Consider the following 21533-nt stretch of genomic DNA (forward strand, 5'->3'; position numbering starts at 1 on the left):
CAAAACCAGAAAATACCTAGGAATAAATCTAACCAAAGAGGTGAAAAACCCATACACTGAAAACTATAGAAAGTTTATGAAAGAAATTGAAGAAGACACAAAGAAATGGAAAAAGATTCCATGCTCCTGGAGAGGAAGAACAAATATTGTTAAAATGTCGATACTACCCAAAGCAATCCATGTATTCAACGCAATCCCTATCAAAGTAACACCAGCATTCTTCACAGAGCTAGAACAAACAATCCTAAAATTTGTATGGAACCAGAAAAGACCCCGAATAGCCAAAGAAATCTTGAAAAAGAAAACCAAAGCTGGAGGCATCACAATCCCAGACTGCAAGCTGTGTTACAAAGCTGTAATCATTAAGACAGTATGGTACTCGCACAAACACAGACACTCAGATCAATGGAACAGAATAGCGAACCCAGAAATGGACCCACAAATGGATGGCCAACTAATCTTTGACAAAGCAGGAAAGAATATCCAATGGAATAAAGACAGTCTCTTCAGCAAGTGGTGCTGGGAAAACTCAACAGCAACGTGCAGAAGAATGAACCTGGACCACTTTCTTACACCATACCCCAAAATAAACTCAAAATGGATGAAAGACCTCAATGTAAGACAGGAAGCCATCAAAATCCTCAAGGAGAAAGCAGGCAAAAACCTCTGTCACCTTGGCCACAGCAACTTCTTACTCAACACGTCTCTGGAGGCAAGGGAAACCAAAGCAAAAATGAACTATTGGGACCTTGTCAAGATAAAAAGCTTCAACCGACAGAATGGGAGAAGATATCTGCAAATGATGTATCAGATAAAGGATTAGTATCCAAAATCCATAAAGAACTTATCAAACTCAACACCCAAAAGCCAAATAATCCAGTGAAGAAATGGGCAAAAGACACGAATAGACACTTCTCCGAAGAAGACACCCAGAGGGCCAACTGACACATGAAAAAATGCTCCACATCACTCATCATCAGGGAAATACATATCAAAACCACAATGAGATACCACCTCACATCTGTCAGAATGGCTAACGTTAACAACTCAGGCAACAACAGATGCTGGCGAGGATGCGGAGAAAGAGGATCTCTTTTGCATTGTTGGTGGGAATGCAAACTGGTGCAGCCACTCTGGAAAACACTATGGAGGTTCCTCAAAAAATTAAAAATAGAACTACCCTACGACCCAGCAATTGCACTACTAGGTATTTATCCAAGGGATACTGGTGTACTGTCTCAAAGGGATACATGCACCCCCATGTTTCTGGCAGTGGTATCAACAATAGCCAAAGTATGGAAAGAGCCCAAATGTCCATCGATGGATGAATGGATAAAGAGGATGTGGCATATATACAATGGAGTATTACTCGGCAATCAAAAAGAATGAAATCTTGCCATCTGCAACTACGTGGATGGAACTGGAGGGTGTTATGCTCAGCGAAATTAGTCAAAGAAAGACAAATATCATATGACTTTGCTTCTATGAGGACTTTAAGACACAGAACAGATGAACATAAGGGAAGGGAAACAAAAATAATACAAAAACAGGGAGGGGGACATATATATTTTGTGATTCATAAATATGGAGAACAAACCGAGGGTTACTGGAGGGGTTGTGGGAGGGGGGGATGGGCTAAATGGGTAAGGGGCACTAAGGAATCTACTCCTGAAATCACTGTTGCACTATATGCTAACTTGGATGTAAATTAAAATATATACATGTAATTTAAAAAATAACAAAAAAAGAAAAATGGGACCATACCACATACCATTAAAAAAGAGTTTTTTTATTTTCATTTTTTATTTTTTTACTTTGGTTCAAGCATTCCCTGAAAGCTTTGCCAAACTTTCCTGGACGGCACTGCCATCTGGGATGGCTTCCGCCCAACCTTTTCCCTCTTCTCCTTCACTTGGGGTCAGACGTGCACCTCAGTCCAGCGGCTCCCTCAGTTCCCCGGTTCCCTCCCGATTTCCTTTCACACAGGCAGTTCCCCTGGGGCCACCTGGGTGCATCCCACCTCATCCTGGCACCTGCTTCTCGGAGGTCCAGGATTCACACAGAGTGAAGGAAGCTTAGCCACCGGCTCACAGGCACATGCCAGGCCCCTCCCTGGGAATTCCCAGAATAATTACCGTGACATATTGAGCCACGACAGGCTAACACACTTCAAAAAGCTTTTATTGGATTCAATTTCCAAAAGGACAGATACTTGAGACAATTGTGCAAGGACCCTGAATTTCTGCATGGCTGTTTTTGGCTACTGTAAAAACACACACACACCAGAGCGGCCCTGCTCTCTGTAAGGTCTCTGAAGGATGGACTGTTATAAAAAGGCACTGACCAGTGACAGGGGTGGGGCCTGCCTGTCCTCAGGCAGCCAGCTCAGCCATGGCCCTGTCCAAGGGATCCACAGACCAGTAGCTGTCATCCCAGCCGAGGAACCAGCCCACGAAGGAGGGAGGTTCAAAGCCTTGCTTCACGATGGTGATGGGGGTCCTCCTGTCGCGATTAGCTGGGTCCGTCTCAATATACCGCTTAGCTGCAGACACACATGCAGGAAAAGAAAACCCCAGGAATGCTTCGTGCGTCCTTCACCAGGGAGAGGTGGTTCAGGGCAGAAGCTGCCTACGATGGCTTTTGGTCCTAGTGTCTCTGATGGCCAGTCCCTGCACTAGACGCTAGCATCCCTTAGCAATGACCGCACATGGCTCCCCGACCACCCTGCCCAGGAACGCAGGAAGGGCCCGGGGTCACGGTTTAACTCCCTGCTTCACAAAGTTTGTATCACTTTGCTCTCTTGCTCTCCCCTATTGGAAGATATTAACAAACCAGCTTGAGGGTTCTGCCTCCCAAGTCAGATCTGGTCAGCTACCAGAGATCTGCTTTCTGATATCCAAACCCTGACAAGTTGGGTCCTTGGGCAAACTTAAAGTAGCCTTTCCCTGGCATGACCTGAAGCTTTCTGTAGGAGCTGATCTGCTCTTCCAGTGCCCCAGGCAGGGCTCCCAAGGGGCTGACCACGGATGAGGAAGTGCCACCCCACTGTCACAAACTCCCAGACCCATGCGGGAAGCTGTTCCCACTGCACCGCAGGAAAGAGCCCCACAGGCACATGGTCCTCACCAGAGCTCAGGGCTTCTGTCTTTTCCTCTTCTTGAGAATCCTTTCCAACCCAGACAAAGACCTGGAGTGAGGCATGAAACGAAAAGTGTACATGAGGGCGCTGCCCACACGCACCGCTGGAGAAGAATGGGGAGGCTCCTGCGGCCCAGCCGGGACCGGACACGGCCCACAGACCAGGACTGGAAGGACTTGGAACAGAGCTTGCAAACTGGTGACCTTCACACACGCTTTCTTGGCCCACCCACCACCACAGCTTGGTCTATAATGCCCATGTAGCCAAGTTTAGTTACCAGCTTGCGTTAAAATCTAGAATTCTGCGTTCTCTTGAAAACTTGGAGGATCTGGCGACCACGGGCCTTCACGCTCATGTGGATGAGGCTGAGTGGCAGCACCCCCGCCCCCACCCCCACTGCCGATTTAGACCAGCATTCCCAGTTTGCCTCAGGACCCGCCACGCCGTGTCCCCCCACCCCAGCCCCCTCACTCGCTAACATTGCTTAACCAATGAGTTTGAGATCCTTCTCTAGAAGTTCATGAATTATCCCTCTCTGGCATTTGTTTGCTCAACCAATGAGCAGCCAAACATATGCTCACACCAAACAGGCACTGAGTCTGCTCTGGGCCGCACGGGTCTAAGGCTTGGAATAAAAACAAGTTACCACCACTACCACCGTTGTGAGCCTTAATACAAGTCGTGTAATACGACAATTTTTAGGTGTATCTAAGATATCTTAAAGGGGCGCCGGGTGGCTCAGCCGGTTAAGCGTCGACTTCAGCTCAGGTCCCGATCTCATGGTTCATGGGTTTGAGTCCCACATCAGGCTCTGTGCTGACAGCTCAGGGCCTGGAGGCTGCTTCCGATTCTACGTCTCCCTCTCTCTCTGCCCCTTCCCTGCTTGCACTCTGTCCCTCTCTTGAAAATGAATAAATGTTAAAAAAAATTTTTTTTTAATATTTTAAAGAGTCCCTGTCATTGATAAGATGATATCAGATAATAAAATACCAGTCTTTCTCTTACTTATTTACAAACGTGTTCCCTGCTAAACTAGAAGCCCCTTCACGGCAGGTACTGTGTCTACTTTGCTCATCGTAGGATTCCAGCATTTTTTCCTGGAAGACGCTGGTGTGTACTAAATGTGGGCTGAGTGAATGAAGAAACGGATGAACGAATAGATTAGGTGGCCAGAGGAGCCATCGACGACAGCAGCTGGATGGCTCAAGCTACAAACATTCTGGTATTGATCTTCCAACCGGGCATCCCCAGAAGAAGAGACAGAGGGGAGCCTTATGTCTTCGTGGCTGCCATCTGTAATTTTGATAACTCTGACAGGAAGGATTATCGACTGCCATCCCCCAAGAGAATGTGAAGCCCTGTGAGGGCAGGGGAATGTCTACTTTATTTACTGCTCTCTTCCTAGCATCTAGAGCAGTGTCTGGCACAAAGCAGGTGCTCAGTTAATACTGGTCGACTGAAGGAATGGCACCACCATTCCTACCAGTCCTACACAACAGCCTTCCCCAGGAGGTGAAGCAGAGAGAGCTCAGAGCCCTCTAAAACAGAAGGAGATGCCCTTCGAAACGCCCAGGTGACCCTCTGTAGACTGTTTATGCCCGCATATGATATGCTAAGTTCAAGTTTCTCTACCAATAGATTTAAGGGAGGAGTTCACACTGCCCTAAGGCCCGGGAGAGAACTCTGGGCCATCCGATTTGCATCTATATGGTGCTTCACAGTGTGCAAGGTGATCTTATCTACACCTCACCTCCTAGAATTAGGCAAGGTAGGTCCCATCACTCCCATTTTGCAGATGGGGAAATGGAGGCCCAGAAAGGGAAAGTGCCTCGCAACACCTCAGGGACCTTTCCAGCAACATCTGGCTCTTTTAAGCCCTTCTGGCAACTGATCTAAGAGCTGCAGTCTAGCACCTCCCTCATCCCAAACAGCCTACGCCTTCTGTCCTCCACCCACCTGGTCCCAGGTGTCCAGGAGCATGACGTCATCTGTGGCCAGGTCTTCCTGCATAAGCTCGCCAGGAACCTCTTCGATCTGGGAAGGAACAGAAGGGTTAACGAAAGCACACCGGTGATCCAGAGGTCTTCCTTCCCCTGGGCGGCCTCACCTCGCTCCAGCCGGCAGGGGATCCTTCCTCCCTGCCCTGCGTCAAGGGCTTCTCCCTGCCCTGCTGCTGACGCCACACGCCTTGCAAGCCCGCCTCCCAGTGGGTAAGCAGAGGCAGAGACCTCCGCCGGGGCTCACCACAAAACGGCCGATCTTGTTGGAGCAGGCAAAGAGGCGAGGAGGGTGGGCGTCCATCTTCTTGTCCTTCAGTCGCGGGGACGTGCGGTAGGCGGCCTTCCCGCCCAGCGCCTCCCAGAAGCTGTCTGTGAGGGGGGGAGGCCGCGCCAGTTGCCAACAGATACCGCCTCCCGCCAGCCCTTCTCATCAGACCCCACGACAAACCCTGCCCTGGCACGGCTGACTGCTCTCAATCCACCCTCTGCCTTCAAATCCCGGTGGGGATGGTGGGGGGGGGGGGGGCAGGCGGGGGGGCAACTGGGAAGGGGCCTGAGGGAATTTCAAGGTGATGAAACAGGGGCCCAGAGAGGGCAGACTTGGCACGACACACAGCCAGGAATGACAACAGCACTGCAGGATGGGGATAATTATTCCCGCTCCACAAACAAGGTAACTGCGGCTCAGAGAGGTTAAGCAACTCACCCAACATCACACAGCTAACAAGGAGTAAAGGCAGGATACAAATCTTATCTGACTCTAATCCCCCTATTCTTTCCACTACACCTGCTTTGTCCACATGTGGCTATTTAAGTTCACTAAAATGAAAAACAATTAAGCATTCAGTTCCTCGGTCTCATTAATTCCCAGCATTCGTATTTCAAGCGCTCATTAGCCACATGCGACTAGTGGCCACCAAATTGGACATGGCGGGTATGAATATGTCCATCATCTCGGAAAGCACAGCTACTCTTCCCCATTTCTACTAAGCATCAGCCGGGAAGGCATAGACTCAAAGGCATAGCAGAAAGACTGAGTGAGGGCTGGCATAAAGATGTTCCTACCTGTATTCTGAAAAACAGAGCAGGCTTTGGCATTTCTGTCCACAGAAATTCTAAAGGTTAGGAGAGACTCTGCCCCCATGAGGCTGTTACTCTGCCTGCTTTTCAAGGCCTCCTCGCAAGTGACCACCTCCTCCAGCAGCCTTCCCCGAATGCCCCAGCCCAGACGGAGCTCTGCTTTCTCTTAACTCCTGGAGGGCCTCCCTCTCGCTGACCATAGCCCTCACTTTAAGCCCACCTGCTTTTGTTGAACACACAAAAGGGGACAGGTACGGAGAAAGGCAGGAGTAAGGAGCCCCCCCCAAAAGCAGAAAGGAGGGAGGGAGATCTAACAGCCACAGTCCTCAGCAAGCAACAGGCCCCGATGCCCCCAGTTCCTACCTGGCTCGCTGCCTTCTGCCACCTGCACAGGTTGGGCCCGAAGTACCCTGAGCAGCTCCTGGGCTCCCGTCTTCTCTGCGTCGCTGGCTCCTGCCCCCACCCACAGGTAGGCGGCCGAGGGGGTTTTCAGGACAAAGGCATCATTGGAGTTCAGTGCACCAGCTTTAGGAATGATCTGGGAAGGCAGAGTCCGATTAATCAGAAACCAGACGAAAAGTCCTCAGTCCCCTCCTTACTTCCCAGGAGACCCTGCAGCAGGACCAGCTCTTAGGTGGACACTTGGAAGAATATACCCATCACAACTGAGGGCACATTGGACAAGGAGGGGCTTAGTTGATTCACTCCCATGATTCACTAATGCACTGTGGCTCGTCCAGGTAATTCTAGAATTCTGGGCTACATTAACAGAAGTTGAGTGCCCAGCACAAAGGAGGTGAGATAGCCCCATTCTCCTCTAGGCTGTTCAGACCATCCTGCACCTTCAGGTCTGCACCTTCCATCATAAAAGGGATAGGAGCCGTCTGGAATACAATCAGGAAGTGTCCAGATGGTGAAGAATGGACTGTTAGATAGTGAGCTTCCCATTATGGCAGGTATGCAAGGGGCTCCGGGCATCCTTGAGCCCGGAAGTCTAAGACATACAATTCTGCTTCCCAGGGCAGGGAAGGTGCAATAAGATGCCTCTTAACTCCTGCCCCCACCCCACCCAGTCCTGTGCCCGGAGATCTGCCCATTGAGTCCGGGGGGTTTCAAGTAGGCGAAACCTTCGGAGGTCCAGGGCCAGGGCATTACCTCAACGGCTCTTGTGGCTCCAGAGCTGCTGGCCCGGACCTGGAAGAGGCGGGTACTGGCAGGGGCCGTCTGCCCACCCTCACGGGAGGTGCCGCCCTTGTAGATGATCATGGGCTTTCCGCCAAACAGGCTCATGAGGTGGGCGGGCTCCTTGCCTTGGACCACGCGGCTCTGGCAGTGAGATACGAGAGCAAGTCAAGAAAGGAGAGTGGGGGCGACAGTGCTTCTGTGTTCAACCCTACCCCAGCCACCCTGGCCTGGGCCCCTCCCCCAGACAAGGCCATCACGCTGGTGTCTCCTGTGGGATGAAGCACGGCCCTGCAGCACACAGGGTCTGGGCAGAGAAACGGGAGCTCCAGGAAAGCTGGAGACGGCCCCATGGCCGCAGGTCCCCCGGGCACTGCCTCAGCTGCTCTCCCCTCCCATGAGGACCTGCCTTGCTGACCCTGACTCTAGTCCAAGAACCAAGAGAACCCATGTTTGTAAATGTTCCCTTAAATGGAAGCACATGGGTTGTTCGTGGACATTCTTCCAGAATGGTGACGTCAGTCCAGGGCAGGAAAGACGGCAGAGTGATGAGAATAGAGCCTTCTAGATATGGAGAGACCCCTCTTACATAGCCAGAGCAACCTTTTAAACCCATAAATCCCTTCATATCACATTTATTATGTAGCAATATCCCTTTGTTTCCAGGGTTAAGGTCAAATTCCTCACTATGGCTTCCGGTGGTCTGGCCCCTCCGAGCACCTCTCCAGATTTCTATCATGGCACTCCTCCTTTGTTCTAACACTCAATGCTCCCTCCCACCTCAGGGCCTTTGCATATATCCTTCCCTCTGCCTGAAATGTGCCTGCCCAAATCTTTCTCGTCTGTCAGGTCCCAACAGAAAAGTATCTTCCGAAGGAGGTCCTTGTCTAATCCAGTTAGATCCTGCCTGGGATCTCTATGTTCTTACACTTAACATATACGTGTAAGGGGGCTATTATGGGCCAGGCATGGCTCTAAATGCTTTACTAACATGAACTCTTCGTACACACGGCAATCCTGTGGCAGAGAGAGGATACTCAGAGAATACACAGGCATAGAGAGGCTGAGCAACCTGTCCATGGTCGCCCAGAGGTGAGACAGGATTCAAGCCCAAGCAGGCCGGCTCCACATCCCCCCTCCGACTGGGCTGCCACACTGCCTCTACTGCTACTGTCTCCATGTCGCATTTGCCTGAGTGTCTGCCGAGCATCTTTCTCCCCCCAAGACCATAAACTGCATCAGCAGAGGGGCGGGACCTGCGTGTTCACGGCTGCGGATGCTGTCGGGCACACGGGGAGCCCCACGTAAATGTTTGCGGGATGGGAGGATGGACAGTCAGAGAGAGGAGTGGCCAGATGGACAAGATGCAGGGTGTGGCCCAGTGGGACACTGGGCTGGCCTCACCTGGACAGGGGTCCCTCCTAGCTCCTCATCCAGCTGGGCGGTCAGGATGGCAGATGCGGCGACCTCATCCTGCGTGGACTGGGCGCCCTGCCTGGAAGCAGAAGTGATAGCACCGAGGTTTGCACAGAACCCAGAGTGTCTCCTTTGCCCTGGGCCTGAGAAACCCACAGATCTCCACATTACAGGTAATGAAACTGAGAGGGAAAGGGATTTTCTCACGAGCAACCAGTGTCAGGAACCAAACCAACGTGCCACACCCCCAGCTCAGCACTTTGCCTTCTTCTGAGACCTGAGCAAAGGCAACGGCCTTCCTTATCCTAAATGTGCCCCACGGGGACCGGCTGGTTCATCCCGGGCTGGGCAGCCACAAGAGAAGGTGCTCTGAGAGGCCAAGATGTAGAAAGGCGGCCGGGACAATTCTCATGGGGGGAGAGGCAGGTCAGAGTACAACACGAGCCCATTTGCAGGAAAAGACATCGGGACTTAGCCTCATGTGAATCTGCACAGAGAGGTCTCCAAAAGGCCCATGGTGATTGCCCTGAGAGGGGAGATTGGGGAAGGCGGCTTTGGTTTTTTGACCCATCTCTTCCTATACGGTCCCAATTTCCTGCAACTGACATGTGTTATCTGTATAAGCAAGCAAAATATGATAAATCAATGTGTGATGCAGCTATCATTTTCAAAAAATGCCTTCTGAATTCTGTACCATGTGTGTTACCTAGTCAAAAACTTTTTTTCTTTAAGCTGCCTTATTTTGTTTTGTTTTGTTTTTAGAGAGAGAGTGCACATGTGATTGAGGGGGAGAGATGCGGAGAGAGAAAGAGAGAGAGAATCTTAAACAGACTCCACGCACAGAGCCCAACTCGGGGCTCAATCTCACGACCCCGAGATCATGACCTGAGCCGAAATCAAGAGTCAGACCACTTACTCGACTGAGCCACCCAGGCGCCCCTCCTTTAAGCTGCTTTTAAAAGTCTGAAGTTGTTGAATTGAGAGGCATTCTCCAAAACAACTGACCGGCACACTCCCAAAGCAGTTAAGGTTATGAAAGAAAAGTGAATACTAAGGAGCTGTCACAGATTAAGACATGGTGATTAAATGCCACGAACAAGTCACGATGGCTAAGTGCCAGGTGGGATCCTGAGTTAGATCCTAGACCAGAAAACGGACGTTGGTGGGGCAACTGGTGAAGTCAAAATAAGGTCTACAGATTGGTAAATAGAATTATACCAATGTTAATTTCCTGGTTTGGATCATTGTGCTATGGTTAGGTAATCGAGGGAGATGTGTAATAGGTTCATGGAACTGTCTGTACCATATTTGCAACATTTTGGGAAACCCAAAATTATTTCAAAACAAAAAGCTTAAAGAGGAAGAAATCCAACAATCATCAAGAAGTGTTGAGACTGTACAGTAAGAGAAATACAAGTTAAAAATATACTGATGGGGCAGCTGGGTGGCTCAGTCGGTTGAGTGTCCAGCTTTGGCTCATGTCACTATCTCATGGTTCGTGGGTTTGAGCCCCACATCAGGCTCACTGCTGTCAGCACAGAGCCCGCTTCGGATCCTCTGTCCCCCTCTCTTTCTGTCCCTGCACTGCTCACGCTCTCTCTCCCAAAAATAAACATTTTTTTAAAAAAACTTAAAAAAAATTTTTTTTAAATCTACTGAGATACCATTTTGTAAACGATAAGGGAGATAAACACCCAAAAGTTTGAGAATATAGTCCATCAGTGAGGCTGTCTTGCTCGTTGCTGTTAGGAACACAAAATGCTACAAAGCGCATCTAGGGAAAATGGGCACCACGTATCACAATGACAAGCACATTTACTCTTTGATCAAGCAATCCCACTTCTGGGAGCCTACCCTACAGACATTTCTCTACATACTTATTTGTTTTTTTAATGTTTATTTTTGAGAGAGAGAGAGAAAGAGACAGAGACAGAGAGAGAGAGAAAGACAGAGAGAGAGGGTACGCACAGATGGGGGAGGGGCCGAGAAAGCGAGTCACAGAATCCGAAGCAGTCTCCAGGCTCTGAGCCATCACCACAGAGCCCGATGCAGGGCTTGAACTCACAAGCCGTGAGATCATGACCTGAGCTGAGGTCGGACGCCCAACTGACTGAGCCACCCAGGCGCCCCTCCCTACACATTTAAAATGATGTTTGTTTAAGGTCACTAATCACAGCAATACTGGGAATAGCAAAAGACCCGAAGCAATCCAAGTGTGCATTAGCAGGGAATTTGTTAAACAGGCTACAGTGTAGCCACACAGTGGAATATTATGCAGCTGTAGAAAAAAAAAAGGCAAGGAAGCATTCTATGTGCTGACATAGATTGATCCCCAGGAAGTATTAAACAAAAAAAGCAAAGTGCAGGACCATATACACAGTATGCTATCCTTTGAGTAAGGAAGGGAGGAAACTAAGAGTACAGTCATATTTGCATGAACAATTACTGGAAGAATATATAAGAAACTAATGGAAACAGTTACTCACGGAGGGGCAGAGGTTGGAGAATGGGGTGAGGGGGGTGGGAACAAGATTTCTCAATAGACACCTCGTTATTCTGTCTTGATTTTGAATTATGTGAACGTGTTACCCATTTTAAAGGAATTAAAATAATTTTTAATTAGAAAACGCATTACAGTACTTAATGTGGAATTGTGGGAGAGATTTTCTGTGTGTTTCTCCGTATTCACTGCATCTCCTACAATGGACACGTAGTATTTCTGGAACAATAGTTTAAAAGCTGTTTCAAGAAATAAGACAAGTGGTGTTGCCCTACAGAGAGGAGCCTCTCCTAACAGCGTGGCCCAAACAGGCCCAGGCTTCCCTCAGCCCTCTCAGCCCCATGCTGTGCCCAGGGCCCAGCCAGTGACCCCCACACTCTGCCCATAGCAATGGCCCACAGCCTCACCAGTTGTAGATGATCTGTCCCTGCCGGCCACCATGACGGTAGTTGTACAGAATGATGTAGCTGTCCCCACCGTAGAACTGCCCGTACGTGGCGGGGTCCACAGGCACTTTGTTGGAGCCTTCAATTCTCCAGATCTGCCAAGGCAAGGCTGGGCTCAGACACGGTGTGGCATCCCCACCCCCCAACTCAGGCCAGTGGGGAAACCGTGGTGTGACAGGTCACGGTTACACAATGGGATGAGCTTTTTATACGTGGCTCCACTTGGGCTCAGACTGAAAGTTAAATAATTTGCCCCAATCCCTGACCCGCTAGGATTCAAACCCCCAGGTCTCTTGCCCTGGATCCCTATACTATACCCCCACCTGACCCGGTAGTTCTCCCCCCCCCCCCCCCCCCCCCCCGCCCCACCAACCAGAGCCATCAGCACAGGGACCGGTAGCTGCATGGCGGTATTCAGAATGTGCTTTTAGTGAGCGTAACACTGCGAGTGCCTACCTGGAGGTGTCTCAAGGATCAGGTGAGTTTATTCATGAAAATCTCGCACAGTGCCCGGCACAGGGTGACGGCCGTGCAGACGGCAGCCACTCTTATTATCAGAATTGTTATCGTTGTCATTGCTAATAATACCGTTCACTGTATGATTATTGAGTCATCTGGATTTTATAGATCACTCCAGAAGCAGGGCCATCCCTGGGTGACCTCCGAATGATCTCTTAGCAGAGCTCCCAGTGACAGTTTTTCCGAAAGCCGGCATGAGGCTCTGCAGCGCCACCTGGTGGTGTTGCAGAGACACTGAGCCCTCTGAGACCAAGAAGAACCTCCCGACCTTAAAAATTCTAGGCGAAGGAGTGGCATTAAGTCCCATTTTACAGGCAAAGAAAGTGAGGCTCAAAGAGGTTAAGTGACTCATCTGAGGTCACACAGCCGGGCGGCTGGAGCTGATTCCATACTGCCCACCCTGAACATGTCCACTGTGTCTTTCCTTCCCCACTGGAGGAATGAATGAATGAACAAGTAATAATAATACCAATGACAAGAACGATAATAAGTAAAAATGAACACTTCTGCTGTTTCTATCATGCAGAACAACGGTTACCTGCAGCAAACTCTACTTCATAAACATCTCAGGACTCCAGCCCCCACCTCTCCATCTTTTCACTGTGACCTTCCTGGGGTCAAGGCTGTCTTCTCTCACCTAAACTATTACAACAGTCTCCTCATAGCGTCTCAACCTTCATTTTTCCCACCTCGAATCCATTTTCACAGCAAGTTTCAAAAGCACAGAACTGAGCTTGTCGCGTTTCTGCTTTCGAAGCAAAAAAAAGAAAAAACCCTCACTAGCACCCACTGGTTACAGGATCAAGTCCACAGCCTTGGACCTGGCGTTCAAGGCCCCTCCTCGAGAAAGCAGTCAAGCCCCAGGCTCTTGGGGGCAGTTTCCTGCCTGGAATACCCACCATTCTTCCCCTCTGGCAGCAAACTTCTACTTATCCTCTGAGGCCCAACCGAAGGGTCCCCTTCTCTGCAACCACCCTGCCCCCCTTGTCCTTCCTCTGTTCCCATAATCTGTGTGCTGGCTTCCAATCTTCCACAATTAGCTATGGCTGTGCTTAGACCAGGCACTCCTCGCTGGCAGGGTAAGGTCCGAGATACATGGTACGGGGCCGGGCAAACGGCAGGTGCTTAGGGTATGTTGGCTATGAAAATGAACCAAGGCAAAAGAATCCCATCCACCAAAACCAGGGTCCAAACCTCACAGAGAAACGTCCTCAGGAGAGGAGGAGGCAACGCATGAGCTAGAAGTGCCCAGGAGGGAGCACGGAAGGGGCCTGGACGCCCTCCCCCACGCCCCGCCCCCAGACACCTGTTTCTGGCCCCTGCCATCGTCATCCATGCCGTGCTGGGCCGCCATGGCAGTGGAAGTGTGCAGGGTGGCAGCATCGAAGGGCACGCGCTCCACGTTGGCAATGTGGCTAGAGAGGTAGGTCAAGCCTGGGCCGTCCGTCTGGTCTGGGTCCCGCCAGTTCTTGAAGAACTGCTTGAACAGCGGGGTCTCACCACCCTCGGGAAGGACAGAGACCTGGAAAGGGGAAGGAAGAGCAGGCTGTGGCTGGGCTCAGGTGCCCGGAGGACAGGGGCCGCGCAACAGAGGTCCTCGGGGGAGACTCAGACACCCAGCGCACACTGGGTCGGACACCTACCCGACCCCGGCCCTTCCCCACCCAAAATGGACCCATCCTCACTGTGCTGTCCGGCTCCAGCTCACCTGGGTCTGCCTGGGGTAGTCCATCTTGGAGATGAAGTCGGAGGCCGTTTTGAGGGCAGCCTTCCTCTCCTCCATGTTGGCCTGCTTGCCTGTCGGCAGATGGAGGGGGTGAGGGGCCCGGGGTGAGTGCTGTGCCCTAATGTCCAATAGTCCAGGGGAAGCAGCAAGTGAACCTCCCTCCCTATTCCTCTTAGGCTGTGGACAGCCAAGGCCAGAGACCCCCAGAGATGACCGCTCCTAGAACTCCTGGGATTCCAGCTGGGGGTCCTGGCTGACAACAGTCAATGTAACAACCATTTTGGTCTGTTTACTGAGCGTGTATTTTGTGCTCTGAAATGTACACAGCTGCGTTTGTTTAATCCACACAACGGCTGTTTGTGATAAAGGTCATTATTATCATGCCCCATTTATATATAAGGAAACTGGGGTCTTAGAGAGGTCAGGTGACTTGACCAAGGCCACACAGCAAGTGGGAAAGCCGCGACTCAGACTCTGCCCCTTCAACTCTGTAGCCTACACCCCATACCCTCGAGCCCCCTTCTCTCCCCTAGGCCATGTGTCCACCACGGGGGCCCCCTCCCTCCCCACCGTCTGAAGTCTGCCCCAACCCAGAGAGCCTCCCCATGCCTGCACGGCTCCTGGCCAGCACGTGCCAGCCCACAGTTCCCAGCCTTCTTATTGGCAAGGCTGAGGGGCCCAGATGATAATGACGATGACGACAGCCCTGAGTGCTCAGTCTCTCTCTCCCTCTCTGCCCTTCTCTGTGTACCTATTGCCTCCCTCCCCCTTCTGCCCTCTTCCTCTGGACTAACAGACACTGGAGGAAGATGCCGAGGGGTCCTCTCAGAAGCATCTGGGCCAATGTTTTCCAAGAGCCTCTCACCATCAGTCCCCTAGCACAGCGTTTCCTAAACAGAAGCCAGATCACCTTCATGAAAAGCCCCAACCAACATACATTAGCAGGTTAAAGGCTCTTCAAAGTCCTGCAGTAAGCAAGCCTGGTGACATTATTTAACCCAGTGTTGCCCATAAACTTATCTGACCACAGACCTGTACTTTTTTTTTTTTACATGATGCCAATTTACCTCTGAGAGAACTGGTTTTATAACATGTGCGGGAACACTGATTTTAGCCCAAATGGGAAATCGGAGGCCCAGAGAGGGTGAGTGAAGTGCCCAAGATCACAGAGCAAGTCAGTCGCAAAGCCAGGGCTTCAGAACAAGATTCATTTTCTATTCAGGAGCCTACCATGCCCCAGGGTGCCTGCACCACAGACCCTGCCCCGCCAGGGCTGCGGGACCTCCCACCTAAGGGGCTGGGAGTTGGTTAGCAACCCTTTCCCCATCCCCCATACCTTTCCAGACAAAGATTTTCCCATCTCTGCCATGGTCCAGGATGAAGCAGTCCTCTGACCTCAAAGCCCCCTGGGCGAAGGGGTTCTCATCAGCCACAAGGGAGACCGACATGGTGCCCGCGCCATTGGAGACCTGAGGGGACCAGGGACAGGAGGTCAGGAACGTGAGCGACTCCCATCACTTGGGCCTTCCCAGGTGGCGCCCCCCAGCTGACACACTGGTCGGTCTACAGCCCAACTGCCCCCTGCCCCCCATGACACCACAGAGTAACACCTGGACTTGTGGCCCCAAGATCTGAGGCACATCCTGCTTTGCCACAACCACATCTGTAACCTACACCCACGTGTAACATAGAAACTGCACACGGAAGGGAAGGCGGGGGGGATGTAAAATGCAGGCGTGCAGGTGGCATGGGAGAAGAATTGTATAACTGGCCAAGGAGACAGTCAATCTCATTAGTAGAAAACAAACAAACCAAAAAGGAAAAAAAAGATGTGGATGTGGATGAAATGTGGTATCCCGGATTGGAATCGGGAATGAGAAATGGGGGAAACCTGAAGAAAGTCTGTGGTTTAGTTAACGGGACCGAACCAGTGTGAATTTCTTAGTTTTGACAAACGTCTCTGGTTATGTTAAGATGTTAAGGAGACGCTGGTTAAAGGGAATGTGGGAACCCTCTATCCTTTCTTTGCAATTCTTCTGTACACCCTAAATTTATTTCAAAATAAAAATTTTTCACTAAATTCATCAAAGTGTACCACACTAGCCAAAACTCAAAGACAAAATTGGCAATACCCCGTGTTGACAAAGTTCTGGGCAAGCAGGTACTTTCGGACTCGTGGTGAGGGTAATTCGGGAGCCCTCCCAGAGTGCTGTTTAGTAATATGCTATTCAGAACCTTAAGGAACAAATGTTCTATCCTTACTGAGTGCTTCCTACCTGCCAGGCACTGCTCTGAACAATTTGTATAATTTAATAACTTATGTCATTTTAGAACTCCTTTAATCCTTCCAACAGCCCTGTGAAACCTCTACTAATATCCCCATTTTATTCACAAGGACGCCAGAACACAGAGAGGCTAAGTAACTACACAGCTAGAAGGCAGACCCGGGATTCAAAGCCAGGCGATCTGACTCCGGAACTGGTATTTTCAATCACTGACATCGTCTTCAGGCTTTGACCTAATAATCCACGTCTGGGAATTTGTTCTAAGGCCATACTCAGTACAAGTGTACAAAGAGGGACCGTCTGCAATCAGGAAAGGTGGACACATCCTAACATCCATCACTTAGGGGGTCTGTTGAAATTCTTAACCTTCATAAAATAGCACACAACAGAGCCACTAGCCAAGGGCATCTAGATTTCAGTTGTAGAAAGATATTCCTGACCACGCTGAGAGGGAAGAAGAAGGTCACAGGAAAGCGTGAATAATTTGGATCCATTTATATCAAATAGAGATGGAAAAGTGTGTAATTAGATACAAAAAGATGTAATCTGGACTTTCTTTCACTAAAACGGTCACCGTGTAACCATGGTAACCTCAAAAAGGGTGCAGGAGAGGCTGATTTTTTTAAAACTTGAGTATTGTTACTTTTATAATTAAAACATTTTAAAAATGGTACTTATCTTAAACCAGTGGAATTGCATTTCTTTTTATGTTCTGGAGTATTGCTACTTTTTTCAATGAACATACATTACTTTATAATCAGAGTAAAAATCAGTGTGGTTATTCTTCGAAGGTGATAGGAATCTGTACCCCATTTTGTTGTTCTTTTACCAAAATAAGCTGAGGGTGCAACATGAGCATCATGGCATAGGCTGGGCTTTCCCCCAGAGCTCTTGCCCTGAAGCCAGAGTTCCTTAGCTCAAGATCAGCCTGAGTTTTAAAAATCACAAAATACAGGGGGGCCTGGGTGGTTCAGTCAGTGGAGCGTCCGACTCTTGGTTTGGGTTCAGGTCATGATCCCAGGGTGGTGGGATCGAGCCCTGCGTCGAGCTCTGTGCTGAGCATGCAGCCTGCTTAAGATTCTCTCTCTCTCCCTCTGCCCCTCTCCCCGACTCATGTGAACTCTCTCTCTTTCTCTAAAATAAAAAATACATACATACAAAAAAATCACAAGAAACAAATTCTAAATGAAATAACTACACACACATGTGTGGCCATTTCTATAGTATTTTCCCAAGTATTTTCCTAAAACATTTTCCCCCCAGTTTTCTCTGTGGACTCCCTAGAAATCCTGCAAAGTTGACCTTACCACCCTTCTCCCTACCGAGGGCGCTTTGCTCAGGGTCCCACGGCCAGGAGCTGCTTCCCCGTCCTGACCCCACACACAGGGAACAGAGCAGCTGAGACTTACCTTGTAGAGCTTGGCCAGCTTGCGGTTGGCTGCATCCTCCTTGGCTGTGTCCTCTGCACCTGCAGGCAGGGTCGGCTTAGGGCCCAGCACCTGTAGGAGATGAGACACGGAAGAAAGGGTGACCATGAGCTCCTGGCAGCCCCCTCCCGCAGCGAGGGGCTTGGGTTCCTGAGAGAGCTCCCTCTCCCGGCAGGCAAGGACCACTCGGGCATCCACCGGGACCCTCCACTTAGGGTAGAGCCTCCTCTGAGGACGTCCTGTATCTCTTCCTATGTCTGTGGTGTGCAGATCTCAACCAGACCTGCCTGGCAAGTCCTTCCCTCCCTGTTGCCCTGTCTGCAGGAGTTCCGTGAGAACACCCCACTCCTCCGACTCAGGACAGTCCTTCAGACATTTATTCTACCATTTCCTCCCCGGCTCTCTAAGAATGGCAAACACCTTCCACCACATGCCTTCAAATGATCCCACTTAATCCCCACACCCATGCTAGGAGGCACAGATTATCGCTCTCATTTTATAGAAGAGGCAGCTGAAGTCCAGAGAGATGGGGTAACTTGTACGCACAGCTATGAGGTAGCTAATTCAGAATTTGAACCTGTATCCCTGTGACTTCTCAGTCTATTTTTACTCCTCCGTCTGGGTTACACCACCAGACTCAGCAGCCCCAGCTACAGCCCCTTCTAAGCCATAGTTGGTATCCAGGCTCCTCCCCATAATAATTATCTTCTGCTCTTCCCAAAAACTGGAACTCAAATGCCCCCAGACAAGTAGGAAGCAAAAGGCATGGAACAGAGCTCATGGTCTCCTCCTCATCCTGGTTAACTCTGCCTCCATTGACACGCCCTCAAAGCACGATGGCTGGCAAAGCCATCCTGCAGTTGCCTAAATGGACCATAAATCACTAGGAATGATCAGAAGAGGAGAGAGGGGCTTGGGTCAGTTGTCTCTTTCTGATCAGGCTCCAGCACGGGGATTGTTCTCACCGCCACCACCCTCCTCCTCAGCTCCCTGGAAAGACCTGGCCCTCCCAGCGAGAGGGTGTGGCTCACAACCCCAGCATGCACCAGGCCCTGGGATTCCAGCCCCACCTCTCAGGGGAGTCTGGGATTTGTCAGGGAAGTTGCTCTTCCCCACCTCCCGACGAGTTCGAGCTCAGTGGAAAAACAAATTCACCTCACAACTGCCTAACCAATGGAGGGGAAAGAATAGAGCATCCCGCCTCTATGCTCGGCCCCACCCCGCACCCCTGGGATGTGGCCATGGGTACCTGGAGCATCGCCTCGGGCTCAGCGCCCTCCTCCGACACATGCACTCGGGCCCGGCCACTCCGCTCGTTGTCCCGGATGCCCTTGGACACCTGCGTGGCCTTCAGCCTCTCGAATCGGTTGCTGTTGGAGCCACACCACTGGTAGATGTCCTGTGAGACGGGGACCCTGTGTCAGGCAGTGCCCCAGCCTTCACTTAAGCCCGGCCCAATGACACGGAGGAGACTGTGGGGCGTGTGTAAGCTCACCTCGTTCTCTGTGTGCCCAGACGCAGCTGCTGGAGCACAGCCGGGCACACAGCCGGGCACACTGGGCGTGATCCGTGTGCACCAGGATATGTGAATGTGCAGCTTGGAATATGTGCTTTCTCACAGGTTCAACTACACATACAACGTGTATAAACCCGTCTGCCTGCCGGTGGGAGCGGGAATTGGAACAACCGCCTTGGAAAACCATTTGGCTTTGGCTACCAAAGCTCCACAGACTGCTATCTGTGACCCCGCAGTACCTTTCCCAGAGGTACACCCGACCGAAGGGCATTTGCGTGTGCACCGAATGGCCTGTGCGAGAACACTCTGGGGAGCACAACCTGCAGGAGCCTCAAACCAGAAACGACCAGAAACATAAACAATAAAAGCGTTATTGGGGCACATCAGCCCAGTGAAATCTTACACAGCAAGGAGAATGAACCATCTATAACCAAATGCCATATGGACAGATCTCAGCAATGGAGTGTTGATCAAAAGGCAGCAGACGCAAGAAAGAATGATTCCATGTACGCAAAGTTCAGAAACTACTGGAACCACGTAATTCCAGAGAGTTCAGGATGATGGCTACCCGCGGGATTGAAGGGACCGGAAGAGCACAGGAGGGCCCTTCTATGGGTTGATGATGTTCTGTTTCTTAACCTGGGTGTATTCACTTCGAGACACCCACCGAGCTGTGCACTCAGGATTCGCACACACTTTTGTGTACCTATTAGGCTCCAATAAAAAGCTTACACAAAATGTATCTCCCAACACTTGCATGGACATTACAGCACGTGTACCTAGGAGGTCGGGGTAAAATGTCTGGCCATGCCCACTTGCAGGTCTGAGTGCACACGGGTGTCAGGAACGTGTACACAGCATCCCGCATGTGTAAACCGGGCTGGGGTAAGTGCATCCCGCACACGTGGCCATATGCAGGTGTGCGTGTACAACTACACGTGACACACACCCAAGTCGATGTGTGTAGGCACTCATCACGGGGCGTGCCCAGGCCTGGTGGGCAAGAGCCGACAGTTTTTGCGCGTGCCTGCATTTGTAAGTGACCATATGTCAAGAGGCACGTGAAATACGCGTGTGAACGCAAGACATCAGGGAACCCGTATGTCAATTGAAGCTGGAGGATGCTGCGCATGAGGTCTGTGCGCCTGTGTGTGGTGGGCTTGGGTCTACACACGCGAGTCTATGCGTGCTGGGCACATCTGTACTCGAGTCCCTGCAGGTGTGTCTGACTCGCGCACAGAACACGTGTGAATGCAGGAGCTGATGTCCCTGGGGCCTGCCCTTCCCACGTCTTTGTCCGCGTTCGCATCAGTGCGTCCACCTCCCCAGAGTCAGGCCTGGCCAGGCCAGAAGCATCTCAGTGGCCCCTGGGAAAGGGCAGGGCAGGACTCACGTTGCCCAGGTCCAAGATGAAGCAGTCGCCATTGTTGAAGCTCTCCCAGGACACAGGCACCTCGGTGGCACGGACCACACGCCGCCCTTTGACCTGGAAGAGTCTCTGCACCACCACCTCATTGGGCACCACGTGTTTGAATCCTGATGCCACGCCTCCTTTCTGTTGGGTCAAGGAGACAGTGTCAGTCCAGGGCAAAGGGTCCAGGGAAGCAGATATGGGGGCAGGGGAGAGGGGTGAAATGAAGGAGATTCTGGCCTGTCGACCAGTAGCCTTCCAGCAGATTCCCTGGTCAGATTCTGCTTACTGCCACCCCTCTGAATCTCATACTCACTCTGCTAACAAAGACCCCGGGGGTCACTTGCCTGGACCAAAAAGCTACAGACATTCCTTTCTCAAAACACTGAGGAACTGCATTTCCTAAGGGATGTTCTAAGGAACTTTGGTCTTCCAGGTTATTCTGCAAGGAAAGGGTTCCATGATCAAAGAAGTTCAGGGAATGCTTCTTACTGCCTTACACAATGCACATCAGCATAATAAAGGCTCTGAGAAGTCCCAGGGTAAATAAATAGGTTTCCCTTTTGCTTTATACAGTGTTTCCCTGCCTTATGGAATCAAGAACTGCCTTCTCTACCACATCCTGCCTACAGCTCAAGTGTTCTGCAAAACATTTTGAGAAATGCTAACCCCAAGCTTTCCCATCCTCCAAGGCTCTCCAGGAAGATGGCTCCCGACCCACACCCAGTTCTCCCTCCATCTACAGAAGGAACCCCTGGCTATGCCTTCAGAGACAGTTGTGGGTAAAGTACAACCTCAGGGTCAAGTCCTTGCCCTGCTACAACAGTGCTGGGTGACTCTGGGTAAGTCTCTATCCCTCTCTGAGCCTCAGTCCTCTCCTTTCTGA

The 21533-nt window shown here is 50.8% G+C and overlaps 1 protein-coding gene across 3 annotated transcripts in view; it reads right to left on the minus strand.

Moving 5' to 3' along the window:
* Positions 1–2160: 2160 nt before the first annotated feature.
* Positions 2161–21533, minus strand: part of GSN (gelsolin) — a 53865-nt gene continuing 34492 nt past the window's right edge. For all 3 annotated transcript variants that reach the window (XM_047830888.1, XM_047830887.1, XM_047830886.1), the window contains 14 exons: positions 20630–20791; positions 18970–19119; positions 17703–17792; positions 15345–15477; positions 13991–14079; positions 13589–13804; positions 11725–11858; positions 8806–8896; positions 7375–7545; positions 6583–6757; positions 5384–5508; positions 5096–5173; positions 3127–3187; positions 2161–2542 (listed from right to left, as the gene is read on the minus strand). In XM_047830888.1, coding sequence (XP_047686844.1) covers positions 2373–2542; positions 3127–3187; positions 5096–5173; positions 5384–5508; positions 6583–6757; positions 7375–7545; positions 8806–8896; positions 11725–11858; positions 13589–13804; positions 13991–14079; positions 15345–15477; positions 17703–17792; positions 18970–19119; positions 20630–20791 — 1845 coding nt within the window. In that variant the 3' untranslated portion in view covers positions 2161–2372. The remainder of the gene's footprint in view (positions 2543–3126; positions 3188–5095; positions 5174–5383; positions 5509–6582; positions 6758–7374; positions 7546–8805; positions 8897–11724; positions 11859–13588; positions 13805–13990; positions 14080–15344; positions 15478–17702; positions 17793–18969; positions 19120–20629; positions 20792–21533) is intronic.

Source organism: Prionailurus viverrinus, chromosome D4 (genome assembly GCF_022837055.1).
Source record: "Prionailurus viverrinus isolate Anna chromosome D4, UM_Priviv_1.0, whole genome shotgun sequence".
Classification (NCBI taxonomy): domain Eukaryota; kingdom Metazoa; phylum Chordata; class Mammalia; order Carnivora; family Felidae; genus Prionailurus; species Prionailurus viverrinus.